The sequence below is a fragment of the Eumetopias jubatus genome, unplaced genomic scaffold (genome assembly GCF_037043125.1).
Source record: "Eumetopias jubatus isolate StellerSeaLion01/CBP00866 unplaced genomic scaffold, mEumJub1_p1.0 scaffold_3, whole genome shotgun sequence".
NCBI lineage: Eukaryota > Metazoa > Chordata > Mammalia > Carnivora > Otariidae > Eumetopias > Eumetopias jubatus.
The window spans coordinates 33957881-33976067 of record NW_028274809.1 but is presented as its reverse complement, the minus strand read 5'-3'; the positions used below and the strand labels follow the sequence as shown (position 1 = coordinate 33976067).

Genomic DNA, 18187 nt, shown 5'->3' with positions numbered 1-18187 from the left:
ATAATGCATAAAGACAAGGATCTAGAGCTTCATTTTGATTTTTAATTTTTTTTTTTTTTGCAGAAAAGCACTATATGAAATAAAAAAAGAAAGCATTGTGTGTCAGGCATGGTTAAAGTTCATTCTTGCTCTCACAATAATACAATGTTTTATTATAACAAATAGCATTAGAGATCATACTGTTACAACCTTGTTTTTCCTCCTAAGCTGCAAAAGAGACTTCTTTGCAACAAGAGTCTAGCCACAAGGTCTGACTGTCCTGCTCTGTTTCTTTAGAAAGCCTGTTTATAGGAATGTGTATCTGTCATTCCCCAGGACACGTCAATAGAGAATCACCATCGTATACACACTTCAAAGGAGAGCCACAATGAAAACATAACCTCCCGAAGGACCTTTGGGCATGCCCACATGGATCATTCTTGGCTCCTGAGTGACAAATCCCACATTACATTCTCTGGAGGGGCCTTCCCCAATAGAAAGGCAGATCTCAGCGGTAAGAAGCCAAATGTCTTGCTTGTTAATCTGGGTAACCCTAATCATGCGGAGTTCATTTGAGAACACTGAGGCATGCTGAGAGTCACTTCCTCGGGCCTCTCATCTTAGAAGGTAACAACCAAAGTCCAGTGGAAGGTGGCAACAAGACCCCCGGCCTCCTTTTTGCCTAGTACTCAAGCACACACATTCTGCAATCAGACTGCCTGGGTGTAAATTACTCCCACTTTCTAGTTGTGATCTTGAGCAAGGTATTTGGTCTTGCTGAGGCTCGGTTTTCTTGCCTGTAGAATGGGGATAACAATAATAACTTCATAAGACTATTATGGGGATTAGGTGACTTTTACTGGATGTAAAATACTTTGTATCATTCTTTTCCTATATTTAGCACTTAATATATGTTAACTGTTAATATTATCATTATCATTCTCTCCATCACCCGACTTGCCAGCAAGAACCCAACCCAGGTAATGAGATTAGGACTCCCTGAACCTGCCTCCGCTAAAGCCCTGGCTCAGTGCCTGTTCTTGCCTCTATTCCTGTTAACCCAAAAGTGATAAAAGTTGAAGGTCAACTGTCCATCCTCATACCTGCAACTAATAAGTTCTCATTCCCACCCTGTTTCCACAGACAGACAAGGGAATATAAGACTCCACAAGGGCAGAAGCTGCCACTTGTTACAGGAGCCTCCTGCTGAAAGATGCCTTTTCCCTCCTATAGCACCTGCTACTGGCTCGGAGAAAAACACAGCTGGGGAAGTGAAGAAGAAAAAGGTTGTGTGTGTGTGTGTGTGTGTGTGTGTGTGTGCCCGTGCACATGTGTGCTCGCCCTTAAAAGATTAATCTCAGTCTAGGAACGAGGCAACTCAAAGGGATGATGTCTCAAACAGAGAACTGGCCTTACTCACTATTGAGCTCACCATGTGGAGCTGAAATAAAACTGTTACAATTTACTAAATGTTGAAAATAGTGAAGTACAAGGAGTTTCAACTGCCCCCCCCCCCCAGTTCTACCTTAGAGCACATGATATTACCACACTCTGGGGGCAACAGAGTCCCTTGTGCTATTAAGGGACTGGGGCTTATCTGTAAACATATAAGGACAGAATTTGAACTTGCAAGCAATTGACCCACTTCAAATTCAAAATGCTGGCGATATCAATCCAGCAATGGTTTTGCTTAATTAAGGACCTGTCACCTTTGAAAACGTACAGTAAATTTGGCAGTTTTACCAACCTTTTCAAAAGTCAAGTACACCTTTTCCCCTCAGGAATGTTCTTGGCTGTCTCTGGCCTCATCCTGCTTTGCAATTCTATGTGGGTCTTCGGGGGTTTGAATGTACCTGTGCCGAGCAGGAGCAAGCAGGGGCTCTGGAATGTTCTGCCCTGTAGCAGCTGCATGAACTCAAGCAGGTCACCCACCCCTCTGAGCTGCACTGACCTCCTCTGTGCATACAGACCATAATGCCCACCCCACAGGCAGATGGAAGGATAACATGAGATGACGCATTCCCGTGGAAGTATCTAGTCTTGGACTGGGAACGATAGCAATGTTAGTTCGTTGTGGGGATTCACAGTCTCTGAAGTGGCGCTGGAGGAGCCATGGGCACTCCAGGTGCTCCTGATGCAAATGAAGGAGGTTATTTTCAACGTGTTCGGGATTTTCTCAGATTTCCTGTGTCTAACCTGATCAAAACCTTCCCATCCACACCAGAAGGGCCTCTGTCTTCCCAGGTTCCTTTGGACCAGGAGTAAACAGGAGGCCTGATCTGCCAGAGTCACTGCAGGCCTGAGGAAAGCCCTCGATCCCATACCCCGGGTCAGCCCAGAACCAAGCCAGGCTCAGAGGACAGGAGTCTTTTCCTCCAACCCATGTATATGGGTTAGCAGAGGAAGGCAATATTTTCCACTATATTAAAACTCTGTAAAGTTTTAATTAGAATAAAGAAATTAAGGATTGGTTTGTCAGCATACCTCACACAGATCATTTGGGTTTCCACATAGATTTCTCAATGCAAACCTTGTCAAACACCACGCACAAGGTCAGTATTCAGAAAAGGGCAGTTGGTGGGCAGCTGGTACCTGGGCAGCGAAGGTCTCCAGGAACATAAAGATCCTATGTGTGTGCATTTGATTAATCATTTTCTTAATGTCTTAAAATCATAAAAATCTCCCTGCATGTACTTGGTTGCATTTCCTTCCTCATTCACCTCTAAACATGGAGGATGCTTACGTGTGTTTCTGATCATTTTTTTTCTCCTTGAACACTAAAAAAAAACGAGAAACGTTTTTATTTTTCCTTCTGTGAAATTGAACTCCTTGAAACCCAGCACACATGTACATCTCACAGAGGCAAGTTCATATGTTAAAAGCTACAAACTAAAAGGAGAAATTTTCAGCAACTTTTGTTTTTTAAAGATTTATTTATTTATTTATTTGAGAGAGAGAGAGAGAGAGGTGGGGAGGGGCAGAGGCAGAAGGAGCGAGAAACCCAAGCAGACTCCGAGCTGAGCATGGAGCCCAACATGGGGCTTGATCCCAAGACCCTGAGATAACAACCTGAGCCGAAACCAAGAGTTGGGCACTCAAACAATTGTGCCACCCATATGCCCCTCAGCAACTTTTGAATAACTGGAAAGAGGAGGCTCTAAGTACTACCCCAATGTCTCATTCTCTCTCTCTGGACACACACACACACACATCCACGCACACACATGTATTGAGGTTTTTTGGACACAAAAAACTGGGCTAAAGTTGTTGCTGATTCTGTCACATGGTGATTCATTTTTAGCTCTGTTCATATCGCAGAGATGTAGAGACACCTAGATATCCTGCAAGTGGCAAGATTGGACATTAAACCTAATGAGAGAAGAGTCTACTCTCAAAGAAATATAGAAAAAATTCTAATTCCAAACACGATCGTAACTACGTGTAATTAGTTCATTTACTACTCACGGCAACCTTATGAGGTAGGAAGTATGATTACTTCCATTTTACAGAAAAAGAATTTGAAGCTTAGAGAGTTTTACATAAAGTAAGCAAGCACAAATGCATATTCCTGCTTTCTACCCTTTTTAACCTTAAAGGTTGCACAATGTTCTGTACCCTGTTTTTTTTTTCCCTTAGCAACATACGTAGAGGTTCCTCCCTCTCTGTACACGGAAATCTCAGCTATATTATTCTAATCTGGCTTAATTTCCCTGACTGCAAGACAAAGAAAGACTAGTTTGTCTCGAAGGCTGGTGAATTTATCACGTTTATACTTCTCAGGGGAGTGAGAGGCTGGATTAAGGGAGGGGCATTGCCAGGTTCCCAAAAAGCGAAGCGGCACTGCTTTGATCAGACAGCTAGCTGAGGGGTTGCTTGGCTCTACTTCTCAGCCGTGGGTACTGAAGCTGCATCACACCCAGCAGCACCTGGTACCAGATTTACAAGAAGATACAGTGTCGTTTGTCCTCTGCAAGCAGCAGTTTTTAAATACCTGCCATGTCGGGTTTTGTTTTGTTCTAAAAATTTTCTCCAGGTGCCAAAGGCTTTGAAATTACCCCCTCTCTCAGAAGAACAGCCCAGAGTCCTGGACCCCCTGAGGAGTGAACCTCCAGCAGAGCTCTTCATCTTCCCAGGGGAGATTCATTTCCATACTCAACAGCCCCCAAAAGAAAAACTACACAGAAAAGGTAGGTCCCCTATGTTTGGGCGTTCTTCGTGGAACACAGGCAGGCCGGTAAGGACTGGGATGGGGGTCTCCCTAATGTAACACTCTCCTAAATCATGGTTGACCCTCCCCAGGGCTATCCTCTTCAGAGAATGATTTTTAAAGGAAGAAAAGGGGTCAAATCTAGAAGAAGGTGTCTTCTGGTCATATTCATATGTCCCCATATGGTAGCAAAGATGGCCTCCTGCAATTTCATGCTAACCTCTCACCTGCTAACTGGACTAGAAAGGATATGCCCCTTGAAAGCTCTTGTAAAAGTACCAGAATTGCCTCTCATTGGCCAGGCATGGGTTGTATGCCCAACCTGGACCCAGTCACCACAGCTCAGACAGTGAGGAGTGCTCATTAGCTAGGCTTCAGCCGCATGCCTACCCCCAGAGTCAGGGAGGAGACACAGCTCCACCCAAACCACATACGTGAGCAGGGGAGAGATGGGCCTCCAAAAGAAGAGACAACTGGCAAAAACCACAGACATCTACAAAACTTGTCTTTCTCCTTGTCTCCTAGGAGCTCCACACCCTGAGCCAGGACCAGAAACAGAAGAAAAGGCCAGGCCTTTACAGAAATCTCCCCTGAAGCATGCATCCTTAGAAAAGCCAAGGGAGTTAACCGTGCATCTCCCAATGGACACAGGCAGGGACATGCTCTCACATCAAGGTAGCTATTCATTCCCTCCAGCACCCCACAGGACTCTCACCCCGAAGGGAAGCAAGGCAAGACACACAAGAGTCCTCAGCCATGAAAAAGGAGGCTGGAAGGGAGGCTAGCTCGTCCCCTGCCACTTGAAGATGACTTAGTTCAGGCAGCACCTGCCTTAGCCAAAGTGCTATAATGAAACCAATTTAGTGTCTAGTGCATGCAACTTACTCACTGAATCATCCCCTACTCATAGTTTCTGGTTGTAGATATAAAACAGCACCCAACTTACTAAACATTTCTGCACACTTTGTAGTCCATCCTATGTTCTTAACCAATGAAATTTCATTTCTAATCAACTTAGGAATATGTATTTATTCATTAAAAGTCACAACATCAATGAAAGACTTCACTCCAATTTTTCAAAACGTCATATGGACATTTGAAACTATACACATAAGTGTATCTAAGTGTATTTGTTATGTGTTGATAGGCTGGAAATAACGCATCATATTTTGAAAGCCCCTCATTTTCAGAAAACTGAACCTCCTTTCCAAAGGGCAGAATGACCATATGACAAATGCTAAGTGATCTCTGACTAGTGGTAATCAGAAGTAGAAAGATGAGCATTCATATTTTTGGAGTTCTCCTTTTGTGCCAGGCACCATCCTCAATTTATCTCACTTATTCCTCACAACAACCCTACCCTCATTTCACAGATCACAAAACTGAAGCTCTGGGGCGCCTGGGTGGCTCAATCAGTTAAGCATCTGCCTTCAGCTCAGGGTCCTGGGAATGAAGCCCATGTCGGGCTCCCTGCTCAGCACAAGCCCCCTGCTTGTGCTCTTTCTCTCTCTCAAATAAATAGATAAAATCTTCAAAAAAAAAAAAAAAACACAAAAAAACAAAAAAACTGAAGCCCTGACAGATAAGTTATATGTTTGAGGTCACACAAATACAAGTGGCCTAGCTGGGGCTGGAGCTCAGGCCTTCTGGGGCCAGAATCCGTCCTCCCGTCCATGACACTCTACTGTCTTTCAGAATAAACAAAACAATGAGCGCAGGTCAAGATGTTCTTGAGATGTTTCAGTTTTGAGAGCTTCCTTTGATTATTGGAGCAGGGGCTTGTTTACTCTTTCTCTTAAGTGAGAGTTAACATCCTAAAGGCTCTGAAGTTTCCTTAAAAAAAAAAAAAAACAACAATGTCCAGTGCCCGGCCTGAGCCACTGGGATCAATGGCAACTCCAGTGAATTTCATCTTTGGTATCCTCATTTCACACGGCTCTCCACCTGTTTTGAGCTGCCATGTCCACCAAGGATCTAGAGCTTGTCCATCCTCTGCCCCAAGAGGAAGCTGGTCTAAGAAGTCCCTGATCCTTGGTGTTAGCTAGTTCAGTATGTGACCCAACCTAGTGGTAGATGCATAAAGAAGAGTCTAAAGAGGTAAGATTTGCATGGTACTCTTTCTTACAAAGATTCCTGGGACAGGTGCCTGGGTGACCGTCAGTTAAGCATATGACTCTTGGTTTCAGCTCAGGTCCTGATCTCAGGGTCCTGACAGACTCATGTCAGGTTCCCCCCAGGCATGGAGTTTGCTTGACACTTTCTCTCCCTCTCCCTCTTCCCTTCTCCTTACCCTCTACCTAAAATGAATAAATAAATCTTTATTTTTTTAAAGATTTTATTTACTTAAGAGAGCGGACATGAGAGAGAGAGAGAGATCACGAGCAGAGAGCCTGATGCAGGACTCGATCCCAGGACCCCGCCATCATGACCTGAGCTGAAGGCAGACACTTAACTGACTGAGCCACCCAGGTGCCCCAATAAACAAAACTTAAACAAAAAAAGAAGATTCCTGGGGCAAGGGTGTTTAAAGCTACTAAGCAGGATTGTCCCATTGCCAGAGGTTGCATGTACACACTTACTTGCTTAGCCCTAGATTATCTCACCTCTAATATCATAAAAATAAAGCCAGATTTTATATACACACATATGCCATACATATTTTATCGCAGAACCATTGAGATTAAATTGCAGACTTTGTATATTTCTTCCCTTATCAGCACATATCTCCTAAGAGCACTGATTTTCTCCCATAACCACAATGCAATTACCATACTCAAGAAAATTTATTTTTACTATATAGTCCATATTCAAATTTTCATAATTATACCAATAATGTTCCTTGTAGTTTTTCCCCCCAATCAATCCAGAATTCTACTCAGGATCATGTATCATATTTAATTGTCCCATGTCTTTAGAATCTTGTTTTTCATGACATCAACATTTTTGAAGAAGATAGGCCAGTTGCTTTTCAGAATTATGCTCGATTTTGATTTGTCTGTTTCCTTGTGATTAGATTCAGATCCAACATTTTTGGCAAGAATAGTATGTAGGTCATGATACGTCTTTCTCAGCATATCACATCAAGAGACAGGAAATATCCCTTCCTATTTATTTCATTTGTTATCAATTGTTTCATTATAGGGGATGTTAGAATTCATTATTTATTTAAAGGTGGTGTCTACTAGATTTCTCCACTGTAAAGATACCGTTTCCCCGGGGCGCCAGGGTGGCTCAGTTGTTAAGTGTCTGCCTTCGGCTCAGGTCATGATCCCGGGGTCCTGGGATCGAGCCTTGCATCAGGCTCCCTGCTCGGCAGGAAGCCTGCTTCTCCCTCTCCCACTCCCGCTGCTTGTGTTTCTGCTCTCACTATCTCTGTCTCTGTCAAATAAATAAATAAAATCTTTAAAGAAAACAAAACAAAACAAAAAAAGAAGTAAACAATCTTTAAAAAAAAAAGATACCGTTTCCCTTTGAAATAAATAAGTAGCCTGGGATACTTTGCAATTATGTGTGAAGCCAGCTTTTAAACACAACAGCAACAGTGTGTTGAATATGAAATAAAGACCACTCTCTGAGATTAAGACAAGGTCTCAATCACTTAGATTACTGGGTTTCACCCTTCCTAGAGTAGTCCCTACTGATTTTGAAAAATAACTGGAGAAAGGGAACAGAAGTGGAGGGCGGGATGTGCTTTCTGGAGCATGACCATCAATCCCATTACCCTCTAACTAGCATCTGGAAGGTGCTACTTTGTACTTTATGACCTTGAGGAGCCATGTGATCATTGGTTCTGCTTAGAGAAATTGCTTTGTGGTTGGATCTGTAGCCAACAATCGCATGAGCACTAAAGCTGGAGTCTCTCTAGTTTGAGCCTTTGTTTTGGGGGCTAGAAGGATCTCATAGCCTTTCTAGTCCTTTTTCTCTCTCAGGGGCCCATCAACAAGATGACAACAACAACCACTGTTCAAGTCCTCCCAGTTCTTGGAAGCTCCCCAACTGAAGGACCCCTGTTCTAGCCACCTTGGCCTCCATGGGTGGTGGGAGGGAGTCACTTGGCCTCCACTCCTTAGCAAGGCTAGAAAGAGGGACAAATTTGAAGAATGAGTGGAATAAACCAGCCTAAGCACAAGGAGCCATCAACCAAGTCAGAAAAAGAGGTTCTCTCTCTTTCTTGCTGATTCAGAAGTTTTCTCACTTGTGTTTTTTCTCCTTTTGCTTTAGAAGATGATGATGCCTCACCCCAGAATGTGACCCCACCATTGTCCCTGATTAAAGGAAGAAAAAGTCCAGAGAGCCAGAGGGGCCTGGACAGCCCCAGGACATCAAGCTGCAGCAGCTCCATAGGCCCCTCGGATGTGAGAAGGGCCAGGGGGGTACTCCCAGCAGAAGGACAAGGTAATCACTCCTGGGGTGATTGTTCCCCCAGATGTTCCTCCCTCCCCCCTCCTCAGCTTGTCTGGGGCTCTGGGATCATTTTAATCATCTGCCAAGGCCACACAGCAGCTGTGATGTAAGCTGTCTAAAAGCCACCCCATTGAAAAGGGGGAAATCAGCAGTGTTTCCAACAATGTCTGGGATTAATGTTCACCACGAATATTCCTAAAAGAGTCAGTACATGTTTTAAGGGTTTGCTGCACCAACACGCACCGCCAGGCTGTCCTGTGCACTCCTCACTCCTGGCAGCAGTGTGTGATGACACAGCTCCCTATGCTCGTCAGGGAGACACGCTCCTGGATTTACCAAGCATACTCAACCCCCTCCCTGGGGAAAGGAACCTGCTGACACGACCCCGCCAAGAGCAAGAGTCCCCGGAGAGAAGCCCCCCTCCAGCCCCGTGCAGAGCCTGAGTCCTGTCCACAGAGAGAGAAGGACTCTGGATTTCTCTTGAAGGGCGAGGCAAAGCAAATCCACTTCCTCTATGACTTAGGCCCACTGAAAGTTCTTATCCTTACGAGCTGACAGTCTAGGAGGAGACTAAGATGCTTATACAAGAGCAATAATGCAGAGACAGAGCAGGAATCCCTTCCATGGGGGCTGTGATCTAAAGGCAGCTCATAAAGCATAAATTGCTTAGAGTCCAAATTACCCCCTGAAAATCCCTTACGGAAGTGCCGTGCTGGACACTGACAAAACCATTTTCTAGAAAGAGCAGCCACCCAGCTGTCCCTCCTTCGTGAGAGTGTGGGGCTGTTGTTTCTGGATGAACACCAGATGAAGGAGACTGGTATGTGTTTGGGTGCCAGACATGTGAAGAAAGGATCTCTGTTAACAGCCGAATCACACTAGGGGCTGCGAGAAACTCACACTCTGAGGGGCACGTGGGAACCGAGAGCCACAAAGACAGCGGGTATGGTATCTTTCATTTTCATCTCATGCTCACTCAGGGACAGCATGCCTCACTCTTGAAGTTTCTCCCTCTCTCCCTCTCTCCCTCCCCATCTCTCTCTCCCTCCCTCCTCCCCCAAGCATCTACGGTTGAAGCCTTGTAAGCATAAATTAAATGCGTAGATCAGTAACTCCATTATGTATCTGCAGCTTCTCTGCCACTGAAATGGTCAAAATCAAACCCCTCTTTCTCTTTCTCCAAAGACATCATTTTCACTTATAAACTATTTTGGCCCGGAACCTTTCTCTTACAACGCCCTCTCTTTTACACTTGCATGGCAGGGATCCTCTGTTAAATTTGATACAAATGAACCAAACTTTAGCTATGGTCATGTCAGTAACAAGGGTGTTCCTAGGAGGTTGCATAGCCCAGGACCAACCACAGCAAACACACACACACACCCATACTCGGACATTTTTATAAAGGGAGAATCTGATTAGAATGAATGCCAGGGCCATGACTATGATAAGAGTGCAGCCTAAAGCCTCAAGTGCGTTGGGTAGGTGTATATAAATGAATGTGTGTATGAGAGCACATGTGTGTATGAGGGTATGTGTCAGCTTTTATACCTGAGTTCTTGTATATATATATACATATATATATATATATATATACACAAGATATGTGTGTGTGTGTGTGTGATTATGCATACGTGCCTACCTGAGAACACTGTGCATTTGTTGATGTGTGTGTGTCCTTGTTCATGCATGGTCCATGTGTACACGCGTGCACACCTGCATATGCGGTTGTGAGTGCGTGCGTGTGTGCGTTTGCTCTGCATATATATGTGTGTGCACACCTCTCTATAAATATGTGCGAGTTTCTGTGTGTGTGTGTGTGTGTGTGTGTGTGTGTGTGTCTGTGTCCTTATAAGCACCCACTGTGGATGGTGGCCAGCTCTACTCCTGACCCCTTTGCCTCAGTGACTTGGAAGGTAAAGTTATAGAAACACCTTCAATACTTCTAAGCAACAGAGGGAAACACAGCTTCCTTCTCCTCATTGGCCTCAGGACCCTGGAGTCACAAAGCAGTCCCAGCATTGGTCCATAGGGTGTGGTTGTACTGCAAAATGCTGCATAGAGACACATGATGGAAAGAAGAAGCAGAGGCTGGAGTCACCAAGCCTTGGGCCCAGGGGCTGGGCTATACACCCCCAGCAGAAGGGGCTCCTCACCAGCCTCGCCACATCTAGGTAGGGCAGCTTGAGTCCAGAGGGGCCTCTTCACCAGACTCTCACAAAGACATGACATAGGCTAGTGGGGCCCCACCCTGTTCATCTCACCCTGATGTCGAGGGCAGGGCCTACATGATGGCCTTGCTCTGCTGAACCCTAGGAGTAGGGCTTAGCCTGCACCCTGGCAAGCACCTGAGTGCACTGACATCTGCCCTCTGGGGATTCGGGGAGCCTCCCCTGCACTGGTACTAACACTAGTCATGCTTGTGCTTATTTTCAAGAAGATTCCAGAGACCCCACACTGGGACACTTCTTGCCAGGTCCAGATGGAGAAAACATCTGCCTGTTCCTCCCCAGGCATCCCGAAACCAAGGAACCTCTTTCAGGTACAGGTAAGATGATACCTCCCAGGCCAGTCTCACTTTTATATGGGAATATTTTACCTGCAGCTTCCAGAACATTCCAGCAGCAGAGACATCATTAAAAACAGATGCAAGTCAGCCAGTTTCTCCCCCTCATTGACACAGAGGTGCTTCTGTAGCTCAGACACAATAACCCAATGTTTGCATGACAAGTTTGCTCTTGCTGGAGCATCTGGACAGGGAAGTTCCTGTGGAATGGCTTGGAGGAGGTCTAATGTGCTCTGTTGAGGCCTTGATGAGAATGATAAGCCCTTTTGGTAATTGCCCAAACTAAACACTGCCTTTTCTCTTGTTTCCAACCACCCTCCAGAGATGGAGATGGCTAATTGGTAATCCAATCAGGTATCCTTGTTATATGCATCAGTTCATTGCTGCGAATCATCTGGCTTCTGACAGATATCAAGGCAGTTTCCAAAAACCCTTCTGGCATGTTACTTTTTTGGAGAAGAGATGCTGGCTCTGGGCAATAGCCATTTTGCAAAGGGGGAAAAAAAGTGAAGTCAGAGGGTGATGAGTATCAACCACCCAGGAACCATCATGATGTATATGCACGAGACGTATGCCCAGCAGGCCTCTTGATGAGGGAGATTAAAATCTGCACTCATTTGGTGGGTTATGTCACCACTGGCTTAATAAAAAGAGCGTGGATTCAAAGCCAGGAGATTTGAGTAGCCCTGGCTTGTCCTCTGCATCCATCTATGTGTCAGATGACTCTGGGTCAGTCCCTCCCAATGTCCAAGATTCCTCATCCCATCCAAAATGAGAGGATCAACTCTTCCACCACCAGCAGCTGGGAAGGCCCTTGACCATTGCTACAGTTTACGTGTTATGTCTATTCCTATGGAAGTAGCTGCCTAGTACATGGGTTTCCAGAAACTAGAATGCATTTGGTTCCAAATTCAGTGTCACCACCACTTGGGTTATCTCATGATATAAATATAAAAATAACTTGGTTCTGACTTGGTGGAAGCGGGATTTGAACAGATGGAGGCCACTGTCAGTGTGACACAGCTGGGTTAACAACTGGAGAGCACATATGCTTCTGTTCACCTGCTGCGCATTTGTCTACTCTGTTCCAGGAGAAATAACCCCCCTTCTGGCAAAGCAATAGTCAGACGCAGAAAAAGGAAATATTCGGGCTCTAAGTTGGTTGTCACATTGTCAGTAGGATGTTTCAGTCATTTTGGTGTTCCCAGCACCTAACACAGTCCCTGAAACATACATAGCAGGATCACAATCGATTTTCAGTGAAAAAATCTTTCAAAGATTTCCACACTAAAGGAAGAAAGAGAAAAATGAAACTTCTGATGAATAAATGGAGACTTGCCTGCCATCTTGTGCTAGTCCCATGAACAGTGTTTTTAATCCTGTTTGCCTCTCAAACCTAAAGGCATTCCCTGAAAGCTTGTTGAAGGTGTGAATCCATCAGTCAACCAGTGAGTGAGTGAGTCAGTCAGTCAGTCACTGGCCCCTCCCCAGTCTTTCCTCCCCATACAATCGGTGGATCTCCTTCGGTCTTGATGGTGATTGGCATTTGCCCTGGAAGTCGAGGCAGAACCTGAAACCCATATTCCCTACAGGGGCCTATAGGCCATATCTAGCCTTCAAAGAGTATCTGTGAATGGGAAAGGTATGTTGCTGTTTTGTTTCATTGTGAGAAGCAGTATACTGAAAAAAATGTTCAACTCTTCCAAAGGATTTGCTCCAATTACACCAAACTCTTTGTAGCTCGGTTTGGTCAGATCCATCCCAAACCTCCCCACCCTACCTTTCAGTCTTGTCTCCCATCACATTGGGGCCCACTCTCTTCTCTTCTTTCCAATGGCGCAAACATTCAGGCTTCCTTCTCTTACCTCCCAGCCTTTGCCCAATTGCCCACAGATGCTGAGGATGGTTTTAAGCTCCAGGCAAGGACTCATCTTTTCTGGGACAGTTTCCTTAATAAATCCACCTCCTCTCATACAACTGCCTCAGCCCATTCCTCTCTCTCTATCCCACTTTTGTGATCATTGTTTTTATCTGCATCTGTTTTCTGTTTAGTTCCCAAATATTACATGAGTCCTAGAGAGCCTCTTATCTGTATCATATGTCCAAGAAATGTTTGTCAATTGACTGAATACCGCAGGTGCCACAAAGGAAAGTTCTTTGGGGATCATAGATGGGTATTTTTTTAATTTAAAAAGTCTTAGTAAAGGAGACAATATGATCTGTCTATCTTTCTGAGACTTTCAGACTCTGTCAACATCTATTTGGAAATAAATTCTCAGGCAATTAGATCATGATATCTTACTTTCAGAGAGCCTAGAGAAATGAATTAAACCTTCAGAAGGAAAAAAAAAAGATGCGAAGACTAGAGCTGGAATTTGACCCTCTTTGTCGTGTTGGGATATTGCAACACTTAGAAAATTCAAAGGCTTAAGAAAGGAAAACTTCACTTGGAAGGATACAAGTCAAAGCAGTGGATATGCGCTCTGCGTTGCTTATCCTTGAGTCATACCCTTCACCTCTCTTCCCAGTCACAGTGGCCACAAGAGGAGTTTTCTTTCAGAAGTTTTTTTATTCAGAAGTGTCTTATTGCGGGGCGCCTGGGTGGCTCGGTCAGTTGAGCGTCTGACTCTTGATTTTGGCTCAGGTCAGGATCTCAGGGTCCTGGGATCAAGCCCCATGGGGCTCTGCACCCAGCGGGGAATCTCCTTCAGGATTCTCTCTCTCTCTCCCTCTGTCCCTCCCCCAGCATGCGCGTGTTCTCTCTCACTCTTGCTCTCTGAAATAAATAAATAAATCTAAAAAAAGTGTTTTATTGCAAGGAGTTCACAGATGTCTGTTCCGGTGATTCAGGTTGGGACTTCGGGTCTAAATTTAAATTCTTGATCTCTTTCACAGTTCCCAGTTAGCACTTGTTCTTGTCCTAAATGGATGTTTACCCCAAATATGTTCCTTATGCTTTGGCCATTTAATTAGCATCCTTCTTCTCACAACTTTTTCTTGGTATGGTGGTTTTGTCCACAAATTCTTTGACACTTGTTCCTCCAAAAGGGAGAAACTAATACTCCTTCCCTTGAATGTAGACTGGACATAGTGGCTCACTTCTGATAAATGTAGAATATGACAGAAGTGATTGTGTGTGGCCTGGGTCAGGAAAGACACTGCAGCTTCCTCCTTGCTCTCTCTCTCTTGGATTACTCACTCGGGGGAAAGCCAGCCACCATGTCTGTCATGAGGCCACTCAAGCAGCCTTGTGGAGGGCTCTATATGGCGAGGCGGTAACGCCTCCTGCCAGCAGCTAGAGTTAACTCTCCAGGTTTATGCATGAGCCATCTCGAGAGGAGATGCTCCAGCCCCAGTGAAACCTTCAGATGACTGTGTCCTGCCTGCCATTGTGACTGAAGCCTCACGAGAAACCCTGCAGCAGAATCCCACACCAAAGCCACTTCCAGATTCCCACAGAAACTGAGTGAGATATAATAAAGGTTTATTGTTCTAGGGTCACTAGATTTGGGGATAATTAGTTTCAGTAATAGATCATATACTTCGTGTCACTTCCTGGTGCTCTGCAATTTGGTAAACAGAAAGATGAAGGGTCTAAGGATATCCCAGCTGGTCTCAAAACACTGCTTATTTGGAGGCAAACATATACTAAATGGTTGACTTTCTCTTTGTTTTCCCCATTTGGCATCTGTGATAATGCTGGTTGCAGCAACCCATGGGTAAAAGAATATGATTTTCCTTGAGTAGTCTTTCTCGTAGCAACTGTTGCCTTAAAGACGATGCCTGGAGATTTAAAGGAGGAAAAGGCCTTTAGACAAAGTAGTGTGAGGGGTAAAAAGAAAGAACTCCAGACTAAATGTCCAAAGTCTTGAGGTTATTCTCAGCTCTGCCACCTGCAATTTCTGTGATTATGGGCAAGTGATTTCACTGCTGTGGACTTCAGCTTCTTCATATGGGGAAAGAGGAGTTGGCATTAGATCCAATCCTCCCAGCATATGTCCCATAGAACTCCAGTTCCTCACAAGGTTAACAGGCATTATAAAAAGAACCTGAAAGTTTCTGAGGTCAAATAGGTATGGAAGCCAGTGGGCTAAAGCTAAGCAGATTCCTTACTGCAGGATTTCACAAGGACTCTAATATGCTAATGTGAATTCCTGCTCTTTCAGATGAGGCGATGCATCACTGCCCAAACTTATTTGACCACTTAGTTCTTTATTGTTTTCAGCAAAGCATCATGTGGATCCAAATCATTTTTGGAACGCACCTTGGAAAATGCTAAGCTGATGTTTCTATGGTTCCTTCCAGCTGTAATGCTGTACGTTACTGAATATGCCCTTTTCCCAAGGAGACTCCCTTGGTGGGGCAGCTCTGCTGTCTGAATCCTGAAACAGGATCTCAGCCATTCAATAACTCATGACTGTTCTTATTTTCATTTTCCAAACATCACTTTTGAATCATAGGGTCCACAATCCATCCATCTCCGAGTGAGAAGTAGAGGAAGATAAGAAGAAGCCAGTGTGTCACTGGGCCCCCTTTTGCCCCAATCCATGTCTGCTAATAACCCATAAGAAATCATGTTGACAGTTTAAGGGGTCTCAGGTCAATTGAAATAAAGGAAAATGTGACTGGATATGGTCACTTGGCACCCAGCATTTCCTTCCAGTGGGCCTTCCTGTATTTGCAGAGTCTAAAAGGCTAAAAACACTTCCCAGATAACCTTTGCCATCAGGAGGTTGCATGCAGATTTGAGTTCTGCCAAAGAGCTGCACTTGCAAGAGACAATGGAGGGCAGAAGTAAGGCAGAAATTCTGGGCTGCTTACACTAGCAAGCAAGCTCATGAAGACTGAGTGTGTCAAGAGGTGGATGCAACAGCAACTTTATAAGCACCAAGTTCTGTAGAGTAACTCCGTTCCTTTTTAAAATATCTGGTGGTTTCCGTTCTCCACTAAGCCCTGACCGACATGCTCTCCTTACAGAAATCATGGGAGATTCCCATGAAGCTCGGCATGGGGCTAATTTGGGTCTGTCACATATACCACAGGGCAGGCTGTGATTGCTGGACTTGTTCCTGGACTTCACAGAGAAGTAGGGTTCTTTCCCTCACCACAGTGAGGCCAGCGAAGCACCAGCAGCCCTACTGGAAGGCGTTCTGATAGCCACCAGCGGAGAGCCACTAAAAAACATTAGGGAGCCTCCTTTCCTTTGACAGAAGCCTCTCATGGTTCCTATAAGCACAAAGACTCCCCTACCTCACATTTGGCTGAAAATGTGTCATCACCACTTTATGCCTCCCAAAGAAGAAAAATGTCAAAAATAATAGTTCTCTCTGAATCTGCTGGGAATTCTTTTATTTTTGAGAAAAAAAAAATCAGTATGAAGTGTTGAAGAATATTTAGTTCCTCTTTATTTTTTGCATATGATGGTACTTACATTTTTTACAAAGCCTGTGAAACTATGAATTCTACCTCCCTTACGTTTGATCCAATTCAGAGAGCCTTAGAGTCGAGCGGGAATGTAGGCATGGCCTTCATCGTCGTTTAAGCAGAGGAAGTGCTTACCAAATAGACTTGCTGAGGACCCTAGTAGATAAAACGGATAAGCAGAGCTGTCTGGTTGAAGTGGGCTTGGTCTGTCTCCCCGCAACTTCTCCACAGTCCAGCTAGTTCTTCCCCTCCTAAGATGACTCCCAGGCAGGGGGTCTGTACAGAGCCACTGGAACTATGAGACCACAGTTTGAAAAGTCTCTCATTTTGTAGATAAGGACACTGGGGCCCAGAGAAGTACAGTGATTTGCTCAAAGTCACACAGCCTCTATGTGGCAAATCTAAGGCTCAAATCCAGATTTTTCTGCCCCCACTTAGATCAAAGCTTTTCCCACTAACTCATACATGCCTCTAGTCTTACTTGTCCAGGTTTCCAGGCTTCAAGACCTAGCTGAATTCCCACCTTCACTGTGATGCCTCAGCCCACGCTGATGGCTACTTTCTTAGGTTCCACTAATTCTTACTGCCTGGGCCTCTCACCAGGCACCCCATCACTTCCTTTACCTTTTTTACTTTTTTTTTCTTCTTTCCTCTCCAAGATTTGAAATTCCTGTGGGTAGATCCCCTTTATCTACTTCCGAATATCCCAGAAAACAGCATGTGCATTCCTGAAACATGGCCCATAAATAAGGATTGAAACTGTGAGTAGCAGGGAATCTAATTGTTCTCCAATATCTATTCTTTCATTATTCCTTTTATTAGTAGCACCTAAGTTTAGCTGACTATATGGCTGCTGGCTAGAAATTATGTTTCCCAGCCTCTCTTGCTACCAAGCATGGCCATGTGACTAAATTGTGGCTAACGAAATGTGAAGAGATGTAACGTGTGCAACTTTCAGCTCATTTTCTTAAAAGGATACTGCTCGCCCTCCTTTTTACCAAAGGAGGTCCTCTTTCCCCTTGGACTTGGCTGAGGTGGTGAAATAGCTTCAACTGAGCAGAAGAGGACAGTATTCTATGGGATAATGGAGCCGTAAGATATAGGAAACGCCAGTGCTCAGATAACTTCGTGGAGCAAAACCACCCTAGTCCGCCCACCTACCTCTCCACTCTTATCCAAAAGGGAAATAAATGTTTATCTTCTAGATACTCTTTGTACAGCAACTTGTCATGTTTCTTAACTGAAATAATGCAACTATAATAATATCTGCCATCCTAGTTTACACTTTATAACAATCAAACCAGATTCAGGATGCCTGGGTGGCTCAGCCTGTTAAGTGTCTGCCTTTGGCTCAGATCATGATCCCAGAGTCCTGGGATCGAGTCCCGCATCGGACTCCCTGCTCAGCGGGAAGCGTGCTTCTCCCTCTGCCTGCCGCTCCCCCTGCTTGTGCTCTCTCTGACAAATAAATAAATAAAATCTTTAAGAAGAAAAAACAATCAAACCAGATTATACTTAGGGCGCTTGGGTGGCTCAGTCGGTTGAGCTTCCAACACTTGGTTTTGGCTCAGGTCATGATCTCAGGGTCACAAGATGGAGCCCCATGC

The 18187-nt window shown here is 44.7% G+C and overlaps 1 protein-coding gene across 2 annotated transcripts in view; it reads left to right on the top strand.

Moving 5' to 3' along the window:
* KIAA2012 (KIAA2012 ortholog) overlaps positions 1-18187 on the top strand; it is a 101086-nt gene that overhangs the window by 23723 nt on the left and 59176 nt on the right. The window contains exons 6-11 of one of the 2 annotated variants that reach the window (XM_088022074.1): positions 316-493; positions 1123-1265; positions 4013-4166; positions 4712-4861; positions 8411-8581; positions 11031-11138. In XM_088022074.1, the coding sequence (XP_087878200.1) occupies positions 316-493; positions 1123-1265; positions 4013-4166; positions 4712-4861; positions 8411-8581; positions 11031-11138 (904 nt within the window). Of the gene's footprint in view, positions 1-315; positions 494-1122; positions 1266-4012; positions 4167-4711; positions 4862-8410; positions 8582-11027; positions 11139-18187 lie in introns of both variants that reach the window. The other variant, XM_028121392.1, reaches the window with a different exon arrangement.